At 30.4% G+C, this 19,647-nt stretch overlaps 2 protein-coding genes and 2 pseudogenes across 3 annotated transcripts; 1 reads left to right on the top strand and 3 right to left on the bottom strand.

The window, feature by feature from the left end:
* Nucleotides 1-958: 958 nt before the first annotated feature.
* LOC125850269 (peroxidase 44-like) lies at nt 959-2,556 on the bottom strand. Its single transcript, XM_049530129.1, has 2 exons — nt 2,353-2,556; nt 959-1,741 (listed from the first exon to the last, which is right to left on the bottom strand). Exons 1-2 carry the CDS (start codon nt 2,554-2,556, stop codon nt 959-961), a joined length of 987 nt encoding a protein of 328 aa, XP_049386086.1.
* Nucleotides 2,557-8,599: 6,043 nt separating this feature from the next.
* LOC125850263 (zeatin O-glucosyltransferase-like) lies at nt 8,600-10,081 on the top strand. Its single transcript, XM_049530124.1, has one exon. It carries the CDS (start codon nt 8,639-8,641, stop codon nt 10,019-10,021), a length of 1,383 nt encoding a protein of 460 aa, XP_049386081.1. The 5' UTR covers nt 8,600-8,638; the 3' UTR covers nt 10,022-10,081.
* A 297-nt stretch (nt 10,082-10,378) lies between these two features.
* LOC125850259 (zeatin O-glucosyltransferase-like) lies at nt 10,379-12,961 on the bottom strand (annotated as a pseudogene).
* Nucleotides 12,962-13,141: 180 nt separating this feature from the next.
* Nucleotides 13,142-14,305, bottom strand: LOC125850267 (zeatin O-glucosyltransferase-like; annotated as a pseudogene). Its single transcript, XR_007444768.1, has one exon. The product of XR_007444768.1 is annotated as a zeatin O-glucosyltransferase-like (transcript).
* Nucleotides 14,306-19,647: the final 5,342 nt, after the last annotated feature.

Below are 19,647 nucleotides of genomic sequence, written 5' to 3'. Positions count from 1 at the left end.
TTGTGTGAATCATGGTGTTATCATCAAATGATATCTCTAACTACTAGTATTATTTTATTACTACATATTATCCAATATTTTTTAAATGCCTCTTTGCATAAGGTCTTGAAGTCATTTATCAATCATATTTAACCTCACAAAATAATAAAAATAAAATTATATGTATTCATGTTAATTTATTTGAAATTGAAACATAATTAATCAAACATATATCTAACTTATTATTAATATATACATATACTCTATCATAACCAAATTATCGTACTTATTAATTTTGTGAATTATTTAAAAAAATGTGAAAAGAGCATATTGCTTATATCTTTTTTATATCACTATACATTCACAAAAACTCTTACTATGAGTTGATCGTATCTATACAGTTATTTAAAGTATTGTGTTGTATATTCAACAAATCTAAAACGACAATAAAATCATTAAAATAAATTTTAAACTGAAGATCTTTCGTCTTTATTATTCAACTTACATGACGTCTTATATCGACGAGTTATATATAAAACGACAATTTTGGTCCATTTATGTTGAAAGTATGTTATATTTGAACTATTTTTAGAGCTATATTACCATTAGAAATAGACTAACAATGTAAGTTTAATATAGGAGACGAGTGATTAAGCAGTACAATGATTAATACATATAGTTCATTGGCAAATAGATTAGAAATGCATATTTCAATTAATTAAATAAATAAACATACTTAATTAGATATCACAATAACTAATATCGAAATTTAATGATAATTGAGGGACCAAAAGTGTTATCAACCCAATTTTGAATTTCATTTCCTTTTCTTCCAAATATCTTAATCCAAAAAAGCAAAAAACTAATGCAAACATGCATTTAATAAATATTGGACAATACATAATAAATCATAGTCTTGACTCTTGAGTAAATTAATAATTACTCACAAAAAGTATAACACTAATTATACCTTTTTAAATTAATTAGGATTATTAAAAACCCTACAATTTTTTCTAATTTCTCCATCATCACCTACTAGTACATTAATATTTCCCATTTTGACCATAGATTTAGCAAAGCTCTTTCTAAATGCATTTCCATTTTTTGCAAATCCTGCAACAATTGGTGCACTCAATTTATCCAAAGCAAGTTCTTGATCAATCTTCAAAATCCCTTTCTTTTTCAAGATTTGATTATAATATTGATTATCGACTATAAAAGATGTATTTTGATCCAAGAATGTTCTCGGAACGTCGTTCAATGTAGTCGGCGGCTTAGACGTGTTGCATAATCTGAATAGTTTCTTAACCAATTTAGGATCCATCGTGGGATCAGGTTTCCCCGTACCTCGAAAGTCTGAAACCCTAGACTGAAAAAACGAGCAATGTGCGACTCCAACTGTATGAGCTCCTAGTAACGTCACCATATCAATTTTGTTCAAACCTATAGTTCTGAAGAATCGCAAAATTTCTGATACGGGCTGGGTTGGGCCGGGCAAATCCACTGATGAGTTCGACACAAGCCCATCGCGCCGGCCCGTCGGGATGGTGTATTTGGGCCCACCGGCTAAGGCAACTGCATCTCTAGTGGCTAGTGTCACAATGTCTGAACATGAAACAATCAAAGGACAAATAGATTCTAATTTTTCCTTAATTTCATCAATTAGTTCATAACCTCGTACTGTTAAATTAGGGGCAGAATCTTTTTCTGATATTTGGTTTTTTGATGAATCTGAATCTATCAATATTGATGCATCACAACCCTGACATAATAGTTACACAAAAAAAAAATCAATATATTGCCATATATAATTAATTAAAACAATTGAAACTATAGTAGTTTGCAAATAATCACGACAACAAAAATAATTGTTAGCGACAATAAATATGCATATTAACTAAGAGTGTTAAAGTCTTTATCAACATTAATTAATTGTTATTGGATCCAGTGTCAGCTTTAGAGACATTTGCAAAATAGTGTTAATTATCACTAAAAAAATATATTTGGCAGCACTTCAGTTATTGTCATTATTTAATTGCCGCTAAAAATCATTCTTGGTGTAGTGAATACATGTTATCTGCTATAATAAATAAATTGATTGGATGGTCAATTGTGTGAAAATTATTACACTAGTGATGTAGTTTTAATAATATCCACTGAAAAAAATCAATTTTATAGTGTCACATCTACTTTTTATAGCAGGTAACTTGTCGTATTCTAAAGATTAAAATAAACTTGATATGTTAACATATTTTTTTAAGATATATGATAACGTAGAAAAATCTTTATTTTGTTGGTGTATACAAGTGAAACTTCATATATATATATATATAAATGAAACTATTAGTATATATAACTTTAATAGATACTTACTCTGACACCACAGTCATGAAAATGCAAACGAAGCAAAGCTCCTGTAATTGAAGGATTATTTTTGAACCTCTTTTGCACTATACTTTTCACAATAAATTCAGCATTTGGACAACTTGAATTGTAGAAACCAATTTTGAGTTGAGCTGACACAAAATTTTGGAAAAAGTAACATAAAAACACCAATAATAATGCAACTATCTTCATTATTATTATTTTTGTGTAATATTTTTGAACTAATTAAAGCAACTAAATTAGGTACTTATAATTGATCAAAAGAACTAAGTATTAGACCATTTATATAGAGCAAAAATTAAGATGTTTTTGAGTTAAAGTTTGAAGTGTTCAACTATATATCACTTTCTTATTTTTGTATATTTTGTTAAAGTTTATTATTATGAGAATATACTTATATGCATGAGCCGGCAAAAATAGCAGCCAATACAAGTACATACTTAAGGTAGCCGGCACCATATGTAGCATGTTAATTTTCCTTATTTGAGCGGAACAGTTAGATGTACAAAGTATCTCGCGTTTACGTAGAATGCAGGGAAGAGAAACAACCTAGCAGTTGTGAAGTTAGATAATCTATTCTAATATACACATTATTTATTGCTTCCACGACTCGAATTCGTAACTTATAAATCACTCGAATATAACTTTACAGTTATTTCAGGGCTTTCATTTAATTTTTCTAATCTGAATGATAGAGTTTAAGTTATATATGTTGACTGTTTAAATATCAATATAGTTTTATTTATGACCATATAGCCCATAATCAAAGCTCGATTAATCGAGATTTGTGTTGCATCTAAAGTTAAAACACAAACAAGCATCCATATAACAATGACAACTTCATCTCTAATATAGCAATTATTAATTTTGTCTTAAATTATCAATTGTAATTTTTTATATGTTTTTTAAGAAATACTAACGATTAGGAGCTTTTTAAAATTTATATTTACCCTTCATTGAAATTTCAACGATCATAACATCCTCTCATGATTCAGGTGTTCAAAATTTTCAAGAAAAAATATTATTGAATATAAATTAATTAATGGAGTATTATATTTAACTATATTTAAGCTTACTGTAAAAATGGACAACACATTTTCCAATAGAGACAATACATTAATAGACAATGATAAAATCCACGGAATTTAAGTACAGAAATATTTGAATTGGGAATCTAAGTACAATGATACTTGCTCTATGATAAAATAATATTATTTAACGTGTGTTAAGTTAATAGCAGACAATTATTATAGAAGAAAGAGTATAAAACATGTGAATTGATTACGCTGAATTGATCATACCCCAAATCGATATAAGTGAACAATTAGAGTATTTATATATATGTTTGATTATTTATTTATTTATTTTACTAAATATACTTATAAAAAATGAATTTAGAATTCATTGAAGTCATGTTCTAAAATTCAATATTTATAAGATTTAAATATTAACTTCGTTTCTAAAATAAATTATTGCTCTCATTTAAATGATAGAGTTTCTTCTTTAGTATTAACATATTAGCAATTTTTGCATAGTTTTCTATCTTGTGATTTATGTTGCTATTGTTTGTGTCCAGTGTTTTGCTTATTACATTATTCCTGTAATATGCTATTCAGATTTTAATTGGTACTTTAATAAAAATTTCGAATGCCAGATAAAAAAAAAAAACAAAAAAACTAAAGCACCTGCAGAAAATGAATTTGTCGGCAAGAAATATAGAAAATGAGTTGTACTCTCTTTTTCAATAACCCCACATGCACAATGATAAATGACTTTTAATATTTAAGAAATTGAATTATTTATCTTTTCTAAAATTCCCTAATAATTCATACATGACAACAAATGATTTATCATGTATTTTTTTTAAAAATAAAGGCATAATATTTAAGCGTGTTTTAATTTAAAATTTTGACTTCAGCTAATATCTATATCTTTGACTTTTATATTAGTATAAGTATACTTAAACTTGTATCAATTTGAACAAGTAGCCACATGCGTTTTACATGACGATTCATATGAGATACACTCAAATTGATTTATATTAAGCTATATAGTGCATATATGTCCACTTGTTCAACTTTATACAAATTTAAATGTCTACTTATTCACATTCAATGTAAAGAATATAAATATCAATTAAGATCAAGTTCTAAGGAGACATATTTATGTATTATGTCTTTTAATAAATATTATCTTTGTCACCATATAAGTACCGTATATTCACCATCAAATATTATCAAACAGTGTTAAGTATTCTTTCATTTGTTTAGATTCAAAATTTTAAAAATAAAATTATATTTAATAGACGATATACTTCACCTCAAAATTACAACTTTTATGTTCAAATACAAATTAATCGAGTCTTAAAATATTTATTAATGTCTTAGGAGAAAAAGCTAATTTTCACACTTAGTAAATTTTTTCTTATCCTATGTTCAATATACCCATTTAAATTGATTAAATTTAAATTTGCGTTAAAAAATTTCAATATAATTACCAAAGCCTAAGCAGAGAAAGAAACAAGAGCATATATTCCAATCTTTCACACTTAACAATTATTTTTCCTATTTGATATGAGATAAGGCTATTAAATTTGAATTCACGCTAAGAAAAATCTCATAATGGAGATAAACATCAACATTGAGAGATTTCACTTAGATTGGATGGTTGTTACGCATTGTTTCATAATGTATCATATTATATAAAAAACACACCTAATAAGTGATAGTTTAGGTATGAAACTCACACTCTCAATAATTTAGGTATGAAACTAAAAAAAGAGGGATAATTTTGATGTGTTTTTGACATTTATCTTTTGTTTTAATAAATACAATATTTGGATAAATTGTATCTTCCTCCGTCGTTACATGATGTCACAAACCATGACTTGAATGANTCTTGTGATTTATGTTGCTATTGTTTGTGTCCAGTGTTTTGCTTATTACATTATTCCTGTAATATGCTATTCAGATTTTAATTGGTACTTTAATAAAAATTTCGAATGCCAGAAAAAAAAAAAAAAAAAACTAAAGCACCTGCAGAAAATGAATTTGTCGGCAAGAAATATAGAAAATGAGTTGTACTCTCTTTTTCAATAACCCCACATGCACAATGATAAATGACTTTTAATATTTAAGAAATTGAATTATTTATCTTTTCTAAAATTCCCTAATAATTCATACATGAAAACAAATGATTTATCATGTATTTTTTTTAAAAAATAAAGGCATAATATTTAAGCGTGTTTTTAATTTAAAAATTTAACTTCAGCTAATATCTATATCTTTGACTTTTATATAAGTATACTTAAACTTGTATCAATTTAAATAAGTAGATACATGTGTTTTACATGACGGTTCATATGAGATACACTCAAATTGATTTATATTAAGCTATATAGCGCACATATATCTACTTGTTCAACGTTATATAAATTTAAATGTCTACTTATTCACATTCAATGTAAAGAATATAAATATCAGTTAAGATCAAGTTAGGAGACACATTTGTGTATTTTGTCTTTTAACAAATATTATCTTTGTCACCATATAAGTACCGTATATTCACCATCAAATATTATCAAACAGTGTTAAGTATTCTTTCACCTGTTTGAATTCAAAATTTTAAAAATAAAATTGTATGTAATAGACGATATACTTCACCTCAAAATTACAACTTTTATGTTCGAATACAAATTAATCGAGACTTATAATATTTATTGATGTCAAGGAGAAAAAGCCAAAGCATAATTTCTACTTATCACACTTAGTAAATTTTTTCTTATCCAATATTTAATATACACATTTAAATTGATTAAATTTAAATTTGCGTTAAAAAATTTCAATATAATTACCAAAGCCTAAGCAGAGAAAGAAACAAGAGCATATATTCCAATCTTTCACACTTAACAATTATTTTCCCTATTTGATATGGGATAAGCCTATTAAATTTGAATTCACGCTAAGAAAAATCTCATAATGGAGATAAACATCAACATTGAGAGATTTCACTTTGATTGGATGGTTGTTACACATTGTTTCATCATATATCGTATTATATTAAAAACACACCTAATAAGTGATAATTTATGTATGAAACTCACACTCTCAATAGTTTAGGTATGAAACTCAAAAAGAGGGATAATTTAAGTGTGTTTTTAACATTTATCTTTTGTTTTAATGAATACAATGTTCGATATAAGTAAACAAGTAGAGTATTTATATATCTGTTTGATTATTTATTTGTTTATTTTACTAAATATACTTATAAAAAATGAATTTAGAATTCATTGAAGTCATGTTCTAAAATTCAATATTTATAAGATTTACATATTAACTTCGTTTCTAAAATAAATTATTGCTCTCATTTAAATGATAGAGTTTCTTCTTTAGTATTAACATATTAGCAATTTTTGCATAGTTTTCTTTCTTGTGATTTATGTTGCTATTGTTTGTGTCCAGTGTTTTGCTTATTACATTATATGCGATTCAGATTTTAATTGATACTTTAATAAAAATTTCGAATGCCAGATAAAAAAAAAAAACAAAAAACTAAAGCACCTGCAGAAAATGAATTTGTCGGCAAGAAATATAGAAAATGAGTTGTACTCTCTTTTTCAATAACCCCACATGCACAATGATAAATGACTTTTAATATTTAAGAAATTGAATTATTTATCTTTTCTAAAATTCCCTAATAATTCATACATGACAACAAATGATTTATCATGTATTTTTTTTTTTAAATAAAGGCATAATATTTAAGCGTGTTTTAATTTAAAATTTTGACTTCAGCTAATATCTATATCTTTGACTTTTATATTAGTATAAGTATACTTAAACTTGTATCAATTTGAACAAGTAGACACATACGCTTTACATGACGATTCATATGAGATACACTCAAATTGATTTATATTAAGCTATATAGGAGACACATTTATGTATTATGTCTTTTAAGAAATTTTATCTTTGTCACCATATAAGGACCGTATATTCACCATCAAATATTATCAAACAGTGTTAAGTATTCTTTAAATCTGTTTGAATTCAAAATTTTAAAAATAAAATTATATTTAATAGACGATATACTTCACCTCAAAATTACAACTTTTATGTTCGAATACAAATTAATCGAGTCTTAAAATATTTATTAATGTCTAAGGAGAAAAAGCTAAAGCATATTTTCTACTTTTCACACTTAGTAAATTTTTTCTTATCCAATGTTCAATATACCCATTTAAATTGATTAAATTTAAATTTGCGTAAAAAAATTTCAATATAACCAAAGCCTAAGCAGAGAAAGAAACAAGAGCATATATTCCAATCTTTCACACCTATCAATTATTTTTCCTATTTGATATGAGATAAAAGCTATTAAATTTGAATTCACGCTAAGAAAAATCTCATAATGGAGATAAACATCAACATTGAGAGATTTCACTTAGATTGGATGGTTGTTACACATTGTTTCATAATGTATCGTCTTATATCAAAAACACACCTAATAAGTGATAGTTTATGTATGAAACTCATACTCTCAGTAGTTTAGGTATTAAACTAAAAAAAGAGAAATAATTTTGATGTTGTTTTTGACATTTATCTTTTGTTTTAATGAATACAATATTTGGATAAATTGTATCTTCCTCCGTCGTTACATGATGTCACAAACCATGACTTGAATGATAAACCTACAAAAAAAATAGGGTACGGAGTACATGAGTACATTTATTATGAAAGGTAGCGTAAAAAATGAAATATAATTATTAAATAATAAATAAAGACAAAACGAGAAGAAAATATTAAGGTAATGACACAATCAAACCAAATTGATCGTTACATAAAATAGGTCTTTTCATCGTTACCTAAGGATGGATTCAAACATACAATATAATACTATTTAAATAATAAACAAAACAAACATTGTATTTAAACTAATAATACAATACTAAACAAGGTGTGAGACTCAAACCGAGACCTCAAATTAAATCTTGGGAAGGAAAAATGAAAAAGAATTACAAGTTCAAGAATCGAATCGAATCAAATCGAAACTAGAGTCTACAAGATAAATGTTCATCTATCAACTAATCAATCAACTCACCTATTAAGATTTGTCGAATTGAAACTAGAGTCTACAAGATAAATGTTCATCTATCAACTCAGCTATTAAGATTTTACGAACGGTTACTCAATAACCTCTTTAATGGCAGGTGTGATTCAAAGCATTATATCTTTTTATCACATTTCCCTTTCAAATTCAAACAATTTTTGTTGCAATGGTTACCAATTCATCAACCAACATTGTTGAGCTCAATGAAGTAATTGTAGCTGTAATTCCATGGCCAGAACATGGTCATCTCAATCAACTTTTCCATATTGCTAACTTCATCTCTTCTCACAATATCCCTCTTCACTTCATCTCTCTCACTGATCGAAATCAAGATCTAAAAAATCGCGTCCAAAATACCTCAAAAATCCATTTTAATGACCTTTTAGCACCCCCTCTGACCCAAATTTCAGAACCCAGAGAGGATTTTGCTGATGAGTTTGCATTTTTGGAGTTTTTGGATAAATTGGGGGAACCCATTTATGAAATTTGTGTTGAAATCTCGAAGAAGGCGAAGAAATTGGTGGTTGTTTTTGATTCTTTGATGACGGATGTGATTAAGGGAGTGTATGCGATATCAAATGTTGAGTGTTACTCTTTTCATGCGATTTCAGCTTTTTGTATGTATTCTACATTTCAACAGGTTGTTGGTGAAGTTGAAGACGGAGTTGCACGCCAAGTGTTCGATGAAATGCCTGAAGTGGGGGATTGTTTTGGACCCCATATATTTGAGTTTGTGCAAAAGGAAAGGGAATGTAATCTTCATTGTGGAGAGTTTATGAATTCTTGTAGGGAATTAGAAGGGGAGTACTTGGATTTACTTGTCAATGTTAGGAAGAAGCCATTGTTTGCTCTTGGTCCATTTCATATGTTGCAAGAATTACCCGAGTCATCGGGCAATAGGAATCGCCACGAGTGTCTTGAGTTTCTCAACGAGCAAGATTTTGATTCAGTAATGTTTGTTTCGTTTGGAACGACTACTACATTGTCGCGAGAGCAAGTGAATGAGCTTGCGCTTGGTTTGGAAAGGAGCAACCATAAGTTCATTTGGGTGATAAGAGAAGCGGATAAAAAGATGGAGACGGAGAAATGTGGAGGGAAAGATTCGAACTTTGAATTGCCAGAAGGGTTTGAAGAAAGAGTGGAAGGAAGAGGAATGGTGGTGAGGAATTGGGTGCCTCAATTGGAAATCTTGGGACATAAATCTACGGGAGGGTTCTTGAGTCACTGTGGATGGAATTCTTGTATGGAGAGCGTTAGCATGGGAGTTCCTATAGCAACTTGGCCAATTCAAGTGGACCAACCGTATAACGCTGTTTTTGTAACCAACGTGCTGAAGATTGGAATCCCGGTTAGGAGTTGGGCTCGTAGGGAAGAATTGGTAACAGCAACAACTATTGAGAAAGCTGTCAGGACTTTGATGGGTACACCGGAAGGAGAAGAGATTCGACAGAGGGCAATCGAGTTGAGCAATAAGATCAAGAACTCTGTTAGTCATGGAGGAATTGCACATAAGGAAAGGGAATCTTTCATTTCTTGTATTACCAAATAAATTTCACTCAATGAACATCAACATTTTGTATCAAGTATGTCATGAATAACTATTTTTCAAGTGACATGTTTCCTTTAAATTTCATGCATACCAAATTTCTGTCATGTTAGTTATCGACACGCATAATACATAAATGTGTCCTTTAACTTGGCCTCATTTTAGATTTATGCCCTCCAACTTTGGGTGTGCACAAGTAGGCGTTCAAACCTGTATAAAGTTGAACAAGTAGACACATAAGTCCTACGTGACATAAAACATGTAGGATGCAAATTGTCATGTAGGATGCCACGTAAAATGTGTGTCTATTTGTGCACGTCTAAAGTTGAAGGGCATAAATGTGAAATGATACCAAGTTAAAGGGCATATTTATGTATTATGCCTTGTCAATATGCATTCAAACATAAGAAACAAAGGTGGCTAGTGTTTTATTATTAAGGGAAAAGGGTCAAAATTGTAAAGGATTACAAAGCCAAATCTCTTTGGTGAAACTAGTATATGAACAACATTCCATAAATATCAAGGTGGCTAGTGTTTTATTATTAAAGGACATCTTGTGTCATATTTAACCTCATCATGTTGTTCGGACTCTCCAAAAATGCCATCTTGTGTGTGTCGGATCCTTCAAAAGTAATGCAATATTGCAGGATACGATATAGGTGCAACAACATTTTTGGAGAGTGAAACAACGTAACATAGAAAGTTATCCGGTAATGTAGGAGATGAAAGATTCTGTTTCTTCGCGTGCAGCTCCTCCATTGCCAACAAAGTTCTTGATCTTATTGCTCAAATCCACTGCTCTCTGCCTTATATCTTCCTCTTCCGTCGAACCCATCAACCTTGACAGCTTTTTCAACAGCAGATGCTGTCACCAATCCTTCTCTCAGAACCCAACTCCACACAGATTCCAATTTTCGTGGTTACAAAAACAGCATTATATGGCTGCAGGTCTGCATTGTTAGGCCAAGCTGCTATGTGAACTCCCATACTAGTGCTCTCTAAACAAGAATTCCATCCACAATGACTCAAGAACCCGCCTGTAGATTTATGTCTGAGCATGAGCTCATTCACTTGTTCTTGTGAGAACTTAGTATTTGTCCCAAACGGAACGATTATTACCAAGTTAACATGTTGCTCGTCGAGGAATGCTAAGCATTCAGGACGAGTTGTGCTGCTCCTAGTGTCGTGTGATTCTAGGAGCAACATATGAATTGGACCAATATCCCACAATGGGTTCTTGTGTGCTTTTATTTGCGAGTAAATCTACATACTTACCTTCCACTTCTCTGCAGGAATTGATGAGTTCTCCGGAGTTGACTGTCCATTCGCGTTCCGTTTTTTAACGAGTAATTATATACAGTCCAAAACAACTCTCCATTGTAGGAAGTTTGTCTTGCAGTTGCTGAAGCATTTTGTCATGATCATCATCAATTATGTCAATACATTGTCGGAACAATGAATATCTGGTAAAAGCTGGGATGGCATGGAAAATGTAGGACTCAACGTTTGTGAACGAAAGCCCTCCCCCGCTCAGTCCTCACTACCACCACATAGAGTCCTCATTAGATTGGCATGAATTATGACTAATCTCTTTGCATTGGTGGAGAGCTCAATACTTTGGCGAATTGCCCCAGTGTTTTTTTCCAACAGAACTGCAATCAAAGGCAGATCATTATCAACGTCTCCAGTATCATCTATTTCAGAAGGCAGCTGATGGTCATCGAAATGAATGTTGGAGAGACTTCAAGACCATCTTGGACGCGCTGCTTTAAACTTTGACTTTGATCAACAAGACAGAGTAAGTGTACTGGACTATTATGGGAGGCGGTGAAGTGAGCAAGAACGAAGAGTTGATTGAGATGGCTATACTCAAGAAATGGCACCATGGTCACACTCACTTCATTGTCTGACTGCAGTAGCCATTGGAATTGAAGGAGAAGAACTGAGAAGAGAAATGAATAACTTACAATAAGCTTAGGACTTAACAGGGTAAAATGCTACTACCTCTTATAGTCACAAAAATATCAAAGCATGTGTAACTTTGGGATGATCCAAGAGGAAGTAATTGCTTAATATTTTCAGGCATAATACATAAACATGACCCTTAACTTGGCTTTAGCGGACAACTATGTCCTCCAACTTTGAGTGTGCACAAGTAGACACTCAAACTTGTATAAAATTAAACAAGTAGACACACGTGTCCTACATGGCATAATACATGTAGGACACAAAATTGTCATGTAGGGTGCCATGTAGGACAACTGTATCTATTTGTTTAATTTTAGACAAGTTTAAGTGCCTACTTGTGCACACCCAAAGTTAAAGGTCATAGTTGGCTGACACCAAGTTAAGGGTCATGTTTATGTATACCACAAGATTGAACTACCACTCATGCCTCTCCCGCATCAAGTTGACTGTCCCGTCTTACGTAGTGTTACTCGGCCATCAACTTCTTCTTTTGAAAAAAAAGGATTCCATCAACAAAACTTTATCTTCATAATGTTTGTACCAAATGCAGGTCATTGTACAGACAGTTCAGAATCAGCCCAATAAGGATAAATCAGTGACTCAAGTTTCAGCTGGTGTTTCCAGGTATGCCTCACAAATCCACTTGTTTTGAACAATGAACAATATGTTTCATTTTATTTTTTTGTAAGGACCAATAGGTTATTTTGCTCGGACTCTCAAAAATGCTGCAACACCAGTGTTGGATCCTCCAAAGATTCACTACTTTAATTTGGAGGATCCAAGACACACCTGTCAATAACTTTGAAGAGTCTAAGTAGCATAGCAACAACAACATACCCGGTGTAATCTCACAAGTGGGGTCTGGGGAGGGTAAAGCGTACTCGGTCCTTGGGAGGTAGTGAGAAGCCGTTATCGATACACCCTTGGCTCAAGGAAAATGGAAATATTAACACCACTATCTCCATCAGTCTCCATTAGCAATCAAAGCAAGAGGAGATCATTTAGTACAAGGGATCAAGCCAATCTATGTTTTTTAAGCTAATAATTTAAAAGATGGGGCAGCAAAAGAGGATTGAAAATATCTCTCAATGGATTGAAATGACTTTCAATAATTTTATTAAGCATTGAAGAGCTTTAAATAGCCAGCATAAATACCTTCATAATTTGAAACTCAACAACTCAAACAACTTAACTAAAATTCAAATTCATCTCAAACTAAACAACTTATTTTGCGAATGCAGTAACTAAAAGCAAATTTCAACGGTGAAGTTATTCAATAATATGTGATATGAAAGATTCCATTGCCTTGCGTGCAAGTCCTCCGCGGCTAACAGAGTTTTTGATCTTTTTGCTTAATTCCACTGCCCTTTGCCTCATTTCTTCCCCTTCTATGGTACCCATCAATGTCTTGACAGATTTCTCAATGGTTGATGCTTTTATCAATTCATCCCGGTGAGACCAACGCTTGACATAGATTCCAATCTTCAACAAATTGTTTACAAGTATAGCGTTAAATGGCTGATCGACATGGATTGGCCATGTTGCTATAGGTACTCCCATGCTAATGCTCTCGATACAAGAATTCCATCCACAGTGACTCATAAACCCACCCGTAGATGAATGCCCCAAGATTTCCAACTGTGGTGCCCAATTAACCATTATTCCTCTTCCTTCCACTCTCTCTTCAAACCCTTCGGGTAATTCAATCTTTACGTCTTTTTCTTTAAGTTTCTCTGCACTATCTCCTTTTCTTAGTACCCAAATAAATTTATGGTTGCTTTGTTCTAAACCCAAAGCAAGCTCATTGACTTGCTCTTGTGATAATGTAGTGGAACATATAAGATTTGACATTCAACAATGCATTTACTTCCAATATTTGTTCACTCATTATAAGGTCATGAATTATGACTAATTTTCTTGCCTTAGTAGAGAGTTGAACACATATTTCATTAATGGGCTTTGTTAGTTTTTCCAGAAACATTAGAATCGGAGGCTCTCCATCGCGAACATCTTTTTCTGTTGGAGAAGAAGGTCTCAAAAGGTTTTCGAAATGGATGTTTGAGACCCCTACATCATCTTGAATTCGAAGTTTCAAATCTCTGTTCACATCAGCAAAACAGAGGAAGTGTACTTGTATATTATGGGACACGATGAAACGAGCAAGAACGAAGAGCTGATTGAGATGGCTGTAATCAGGGAATGGCACCATGGCCACAATCACTTCATTGATAGCAGCCATTGCAACAAAAAGAGAAGAACTTTGTGAAGATTGAGTTTTGGAAGGATATACTAATTAATACTAAGGACAATATAGGAAAAAAAGACGGGAAAATGCATAAGTACCCCCAGCCTATACCCGAAATCCCAGAGACACACCTAACCTTTACTAAGGTCCTATTTACCCCTAAACTTAATTTATCTATAATATTCTACCCTTTTTCGGCCTACGTGGCACTATCCTTGAAAAATTTGTCAACATACGCTGGGCCCACAAGATAGTGCCACGTAGGCCAAAAAGGGGTAGAATATTATAGATAAATTAAGTTCAGGGGGTAATAGGACCTTAGTAAAGGTTAGGTGTGTCTCTGGGATTTCGGGCATAGGCCGGGGGGTACTTATGCATTTTCCCAAAAAAGACTATGATAAATTTATAACCATTGGAATTTTTGAACACATTTTGCCAAGTCTTGTTTAATTCATAAATACGTGTAATTTCATTTTGAACTGAGATCACCCTTTTGATGGAAAATATATATATTTTTATTAGTTGGAACTTGGAATGACCTTTTCTAACTTTCAAGTTTATTAATTATTTTTAAATAGGTTAATTGTATAAATATTACGTTCGTATTATCCCACCTAAAAAAGTTGATGCCACATTGATCGATCGATAAAAATGACTTTACACGCTTCTTAAAAAATATAGTAATTAATATGAATGATTTTTGTACCGACAACTTAGCTCAGGACCAACCAAAGAAGATAAGGTACACAATGAATTTTGCACTTAACTATATGATGCGCATGCCACTCTTTTCATGAACATTTATAATAAAAGATATGGTGTGATATGTAGATCTAGGATAAGTAATTAAATATTATCTTCGTTTTATATTACTTGATTTACATAAATAATATTTTCATATATAAATAAATAATGATACTTTTCTTTTGAACCAAGAGTCAGAAATATCCTTTCTGCTTCACAAAGGTGGGGTAATGTGTGCCTTTTTTCAGACGCTACTTGTAAAATTACAATGAATATGTTGTTGTAATAAAAATTTGTGATGCTAAGTGTTCCATTATGAAGAAAATGCGTGATGCATGTGTTAAGCGCATGTAGTGATTTTGAACCTTGTAAGGAATTAAAACTTGTTATTTAAGTGGAAAGGGTGGTGGGGTCGACTCATTATTCGTTGAGCTTCTAGCTCCGCACCTACCAACCTTTGCGGAATTCTTTTGGAGGACAAACCGTCTTTAATCCCCGAGAGTAGTATATAAGGATCTTGTTCAATTCCTAAACACGTGCAATTCTATTTTCAACTGAGATTACCTTTTGATGCAAAATATATTTTTGTTGATGAGAGAAACGAGACTGAGATAGTTTGGACATGTGAATAGGAGGTGTGTGGATGTACATGTACTACTAAGGAGGTGTAAGAGTAAGCCAAAGAAACACTGGGTGGAGGTGATGAAACAGAACATGATACATCTTCATCTTACTGATGACATGACCATAGATAGGAAGATATAGAGGTCGAGAATCAGGGTAGAAGGATAGTAAAGTAGCTGAGTGTTGTCATACTTTTATGTGGGATAGGTAAGGCGTAAGTCCCTTCTTGTTGCTTCATTTGCTCCATGTATCTTGTCATTTTCTTGTCGTTCTTTTCCTTTTTATCTTGTTTTGTCTACATTTCTTTTGAGATGAAGATTTATCGAAATCAATTTCTCTACCCCGCATAGATAGGGTACGGTTTGCGTACATCCTTCGCTCCCAGACCTCACCCTTTCTAACTTCCAATTTGAAATATCTTTTAAATATAACTTGAGGATAATATAGAAAAAAGAAGAAGACAGTTGTACCATTTATAACCAATGAAATTTTGAACCAGCTTTGGTAGTGCAAAGTTGGATTATTATTTTACCCCTATATTAAATTAAAATCATATATTACTAAGCATTTAATTACTAATGAAATATTAAAAAGTAATTATATCATAATATAAATAATAAAAGTGGAAATATATTAAGTCAAAAGTTTGAAAGATGGAAAGCTCCCTAACTGAAAGATCGATCAGAAAAAAATACCCTTTAAAAATACTACTCCATCCGTTTCATTTTATGTGACACCGTTTGACTTAACAAAGTTTTTAAGAATAAAAGAACAACTTTTGAAATTTGTGGTCTAAACAATCCATAAATATTTGTGTGGTTGAAAGTCATTTCATTAAGAATAAAAATGAAATTTTAAAGTTGAATTATTTTTAATTATAGTAAGATGACATATTTATGAAATGGACAAAAAATAAAAGGATGCCAAGTAAAATGAGACGGAGGGAGTCGTTGACTTAATTAGTTAGCCCCTCATCCTCAGGGCATCTCCAACCCTACACTCTATTTTAATCTCCAAATATAGAGTTCTCTATTATTTTAATCTCCAAATATAGAGTTTTCTATTTTTTCAGACAATCAATTCCAACACAATTCTCTATTTTACTCTCTAAAAATGAGTCTTTTTCTCTCTCCTCAATATTATAATATTATTTCTATTTCATTCTTATTTACTTATTTCATAGTATAAATCCTTTATTTATTTTTCCCAATAATTACTTTATATAATTTTCATGTGATATAAAATTATATTTTATTCTAAATTTTAAATAACATAAATTGCAAGAAAATATTATATAATATACAAATTAATGGACAAATTCAAATAAAAGTGAAATACAATTACATAAACACTCAATTTTCAAAATTATTACGTTGCTCCCATAAATTCTCTGTTAATGCATTACGGAGTTCAAAATGAGCATTTTTGTCCTTAATTTATTTATGTCTAGCTAGAAGTTGTTTAAATCGGAGATTTTCATCTACCACCATTTTTGTCGTTGGAGTTGGAGCCTCTAAGACATCTTGAATTGGTGCATCAAGATCACGTTGATCCTCAATTATCATGTTGTGCAGTATAATGCATGTAGTCATTATATCATGTAGCACTTTCTTTCTCCAAAAACGTGACGGTCCTGCAAAAATTGCAAAATGTGATTGTAAAACTCCGAATGCACGTTCAGCATCTTTTCGGCATGATTCTTGTTTCATCGCGAATTAATTATTATGTTATGTATTGTATTTTATCTTACATTTAAATTATTATGTTATGTATTGTATTGTTATCTTGTATTTTAATTATCATATTATGTGTTGTATTTTTAAATTAAATTTTTCATCTTATCATTTTAATTTTGTGTATTCTTTATAGTGAAAATTAATAATAAAATCAAATTATATTATCGACGAAAATTTTAAAAAAAAAACTATTAATTCGGAATGAAAGTAGTATATATTAAATAATATATTTTTTAAAATATTATATTACATTTAAAAGAAGTATGAATAGTAGATATTTAATTAATGACATTATATGTAAAATAATATGTTAATTAGAAAGTAATAAAAATAATAATAAAATATTCAAAAAGTGAAATAGAGAGTGTGAATAGTAGTTCTCCAAATTTGGAGAACTACTATTCACATTTCTAAATATGAAGAATAGAGGTTGATATAAAGCTGGGTTGGAGTGCTCATTCTCTATTTTACTCTCCAAATATAGAGAATGGAGAGTAAAATAGAGGTGGGTTGGAGATGGTCTCAATCAATACTTTACACGTTGGAATATAATAACTATTGCCACCCCCACCAAATTCTACTAACCAAAACCCCACATTTCTTGTCTGTATTAACGTAGACTGATAAATACTAGTAATAATTATTATAATTTTAATAATCAAAACCCCACATATCTTGTCTGCATTAAAATATAGAATGATATATAAATACTAATAATTGTTACTCATAATTTTAACAACCAAAACCCCATATTTCTTGTCTGCATTAACATAGAATAATAAATACTAATAATTGTTATGGTAAGTGATATTTCCTCCGTTCAATAATACCTGTCTACTAGTATTGATTATACACATTTTTTAAGAAATTATAAATAGAAGGATAATTTTACTGTATCATTCTTTGAATATAACAAATACAATGTCTTGAAAAATATAATAAGAAAATGACTATAATTAATGACAGAGATAAATTAGGAACTAAGTATAAAATTATCCATTAATTTTATAAAGTGGAGAAATATTATATTATAATAGAAAAATATTTTAGATGTATTTTTGACTGTTTAATTTTATCTAAAATGAAAATCATCGATCTTCGTAACTTGCTTATCAGTTTCATTTTTAACAAGTAATTAGACAAAGACAAGTCATGTAGGAGGAAATTCAGATTATGGGAAGTTAACATGGCAAACACAACAATCAATAACAACTCTACTAATGAATATGTTAATGAACAAGTAATTAACAAGTCATATAGCACTAGTTAGACAAATTAATGACATGATTAATTAATTAATGTGTACTCTTATTTGCTAATTTTGAGAAACAGCCTTGTTTATTGCACCATTATGCTTTAATCAAGATGTTATCTTGGAGATTGAAAACTTCACATCAAAGTAAAAACAAGAAAATCCTCTTTTGTAATTATTGTCATGATTTTCTTTTTTAGAATTAAACGATAAGAACTTTGACTAACATTTTACAATATATTTTTTCACCATATTAATATGCCAAAAATTGCAATTTATATAACTTTTCGAATAATTTTTGAATATCTTAATTTTTTGTTTAAAATTCGAATTAATGTTATTTGATTTAACTTCAAAATATGCAATATACGATTAAAAGTGGATGAAGGGAGTACTTTTTTATTATTATTTTCCCTCAGCTACAATTTAAAATGAAAGAAAAATCATTGGTGTTCTCCCTTGATTTTAATTTGATGATTTTATGTTAGATTGAATCATGAATTATGATTATGATCTCTTGCGTCATTTCTATCAAGTAAATAAATATCATTTTGACTATGAATTAATATTAATTATTCTATTTTTTATTCTACATAAAATAATACGTAAAGTTCCTCATAATTTATTACATATATTAATTCAGTAGAGTTTTATATTACAAACTAGACACAATGTTAATTTACATGAAAAACTTAGCTTCTAATCAATTATCAAATATAATATTACCTATATTGAATTTAATATCAACATAGCTCAACGCTATTGAGGCACACGAAGCCAGATCTTTGTGATTTGTTGAGTTAAAAAAATAATAATATATAGGAGTATTTAAATTGACTTCTCCACATGATGAGGCTCTAATTTCTACATCATTTTTAACTTTCTTCCTAATATACTATTATCATAGTGGTGCAACTAGTAAGGTAAAATTAAAATATAATAAAAAGGACAAGCGTCAAATCAACTTCAAATTCGCGAGTTAAAATTCAAAAAACTTCAAACATACAAGTCTAAGGGCAGATGCAAAGTATTTAAATTGAGTTAATCTGAATTCAATATT

The sequence above is a fragment of the Solanum stenotomum genome, unplaced genomic scaffold (assembly GCF_019186545.1).
Source record: "Solanum stenotomum isolate F172 unplaced genomic scaffold, ASM1918654v1 scaffold15793, whole genome shotgun sequence".
NCBI lineage: Eukaryota > Viridiplantae > Streptophyta > Magnoliopsida > Solanales > Solanaceae > Solanum > Solanum stenotomum.
The sequence above is the reverse complement of the archived record's forward strand: the minus strand, read 5'-3'. Positions and strand labels throughout refer to the sequence as shown.

Bases quoted from the DNA above. Each gene is read 5' to 3' on its own strand.
- LOC125850269 (XM_049530129.1), bottom strand. From the start codon at position 2,556: ATGAAGATAGTTGCATTATTATTGGTGTTTTTATGTTACTTTTTCCAA. The intron at 1,742-2,352 runs GTAAGTATCTAT...CTATTATGTCAG, and splicing joins TTCATGACTGTGGTGTCAGA to GGTTGTGATGCATCAATATT.
- LOC125850263 (XM_049530124.1), top strand. From the start codon at position 8,639: ATGGTTACCAATTCATCAACCAACATTGTTGAGCTCAATGAAGTAATT.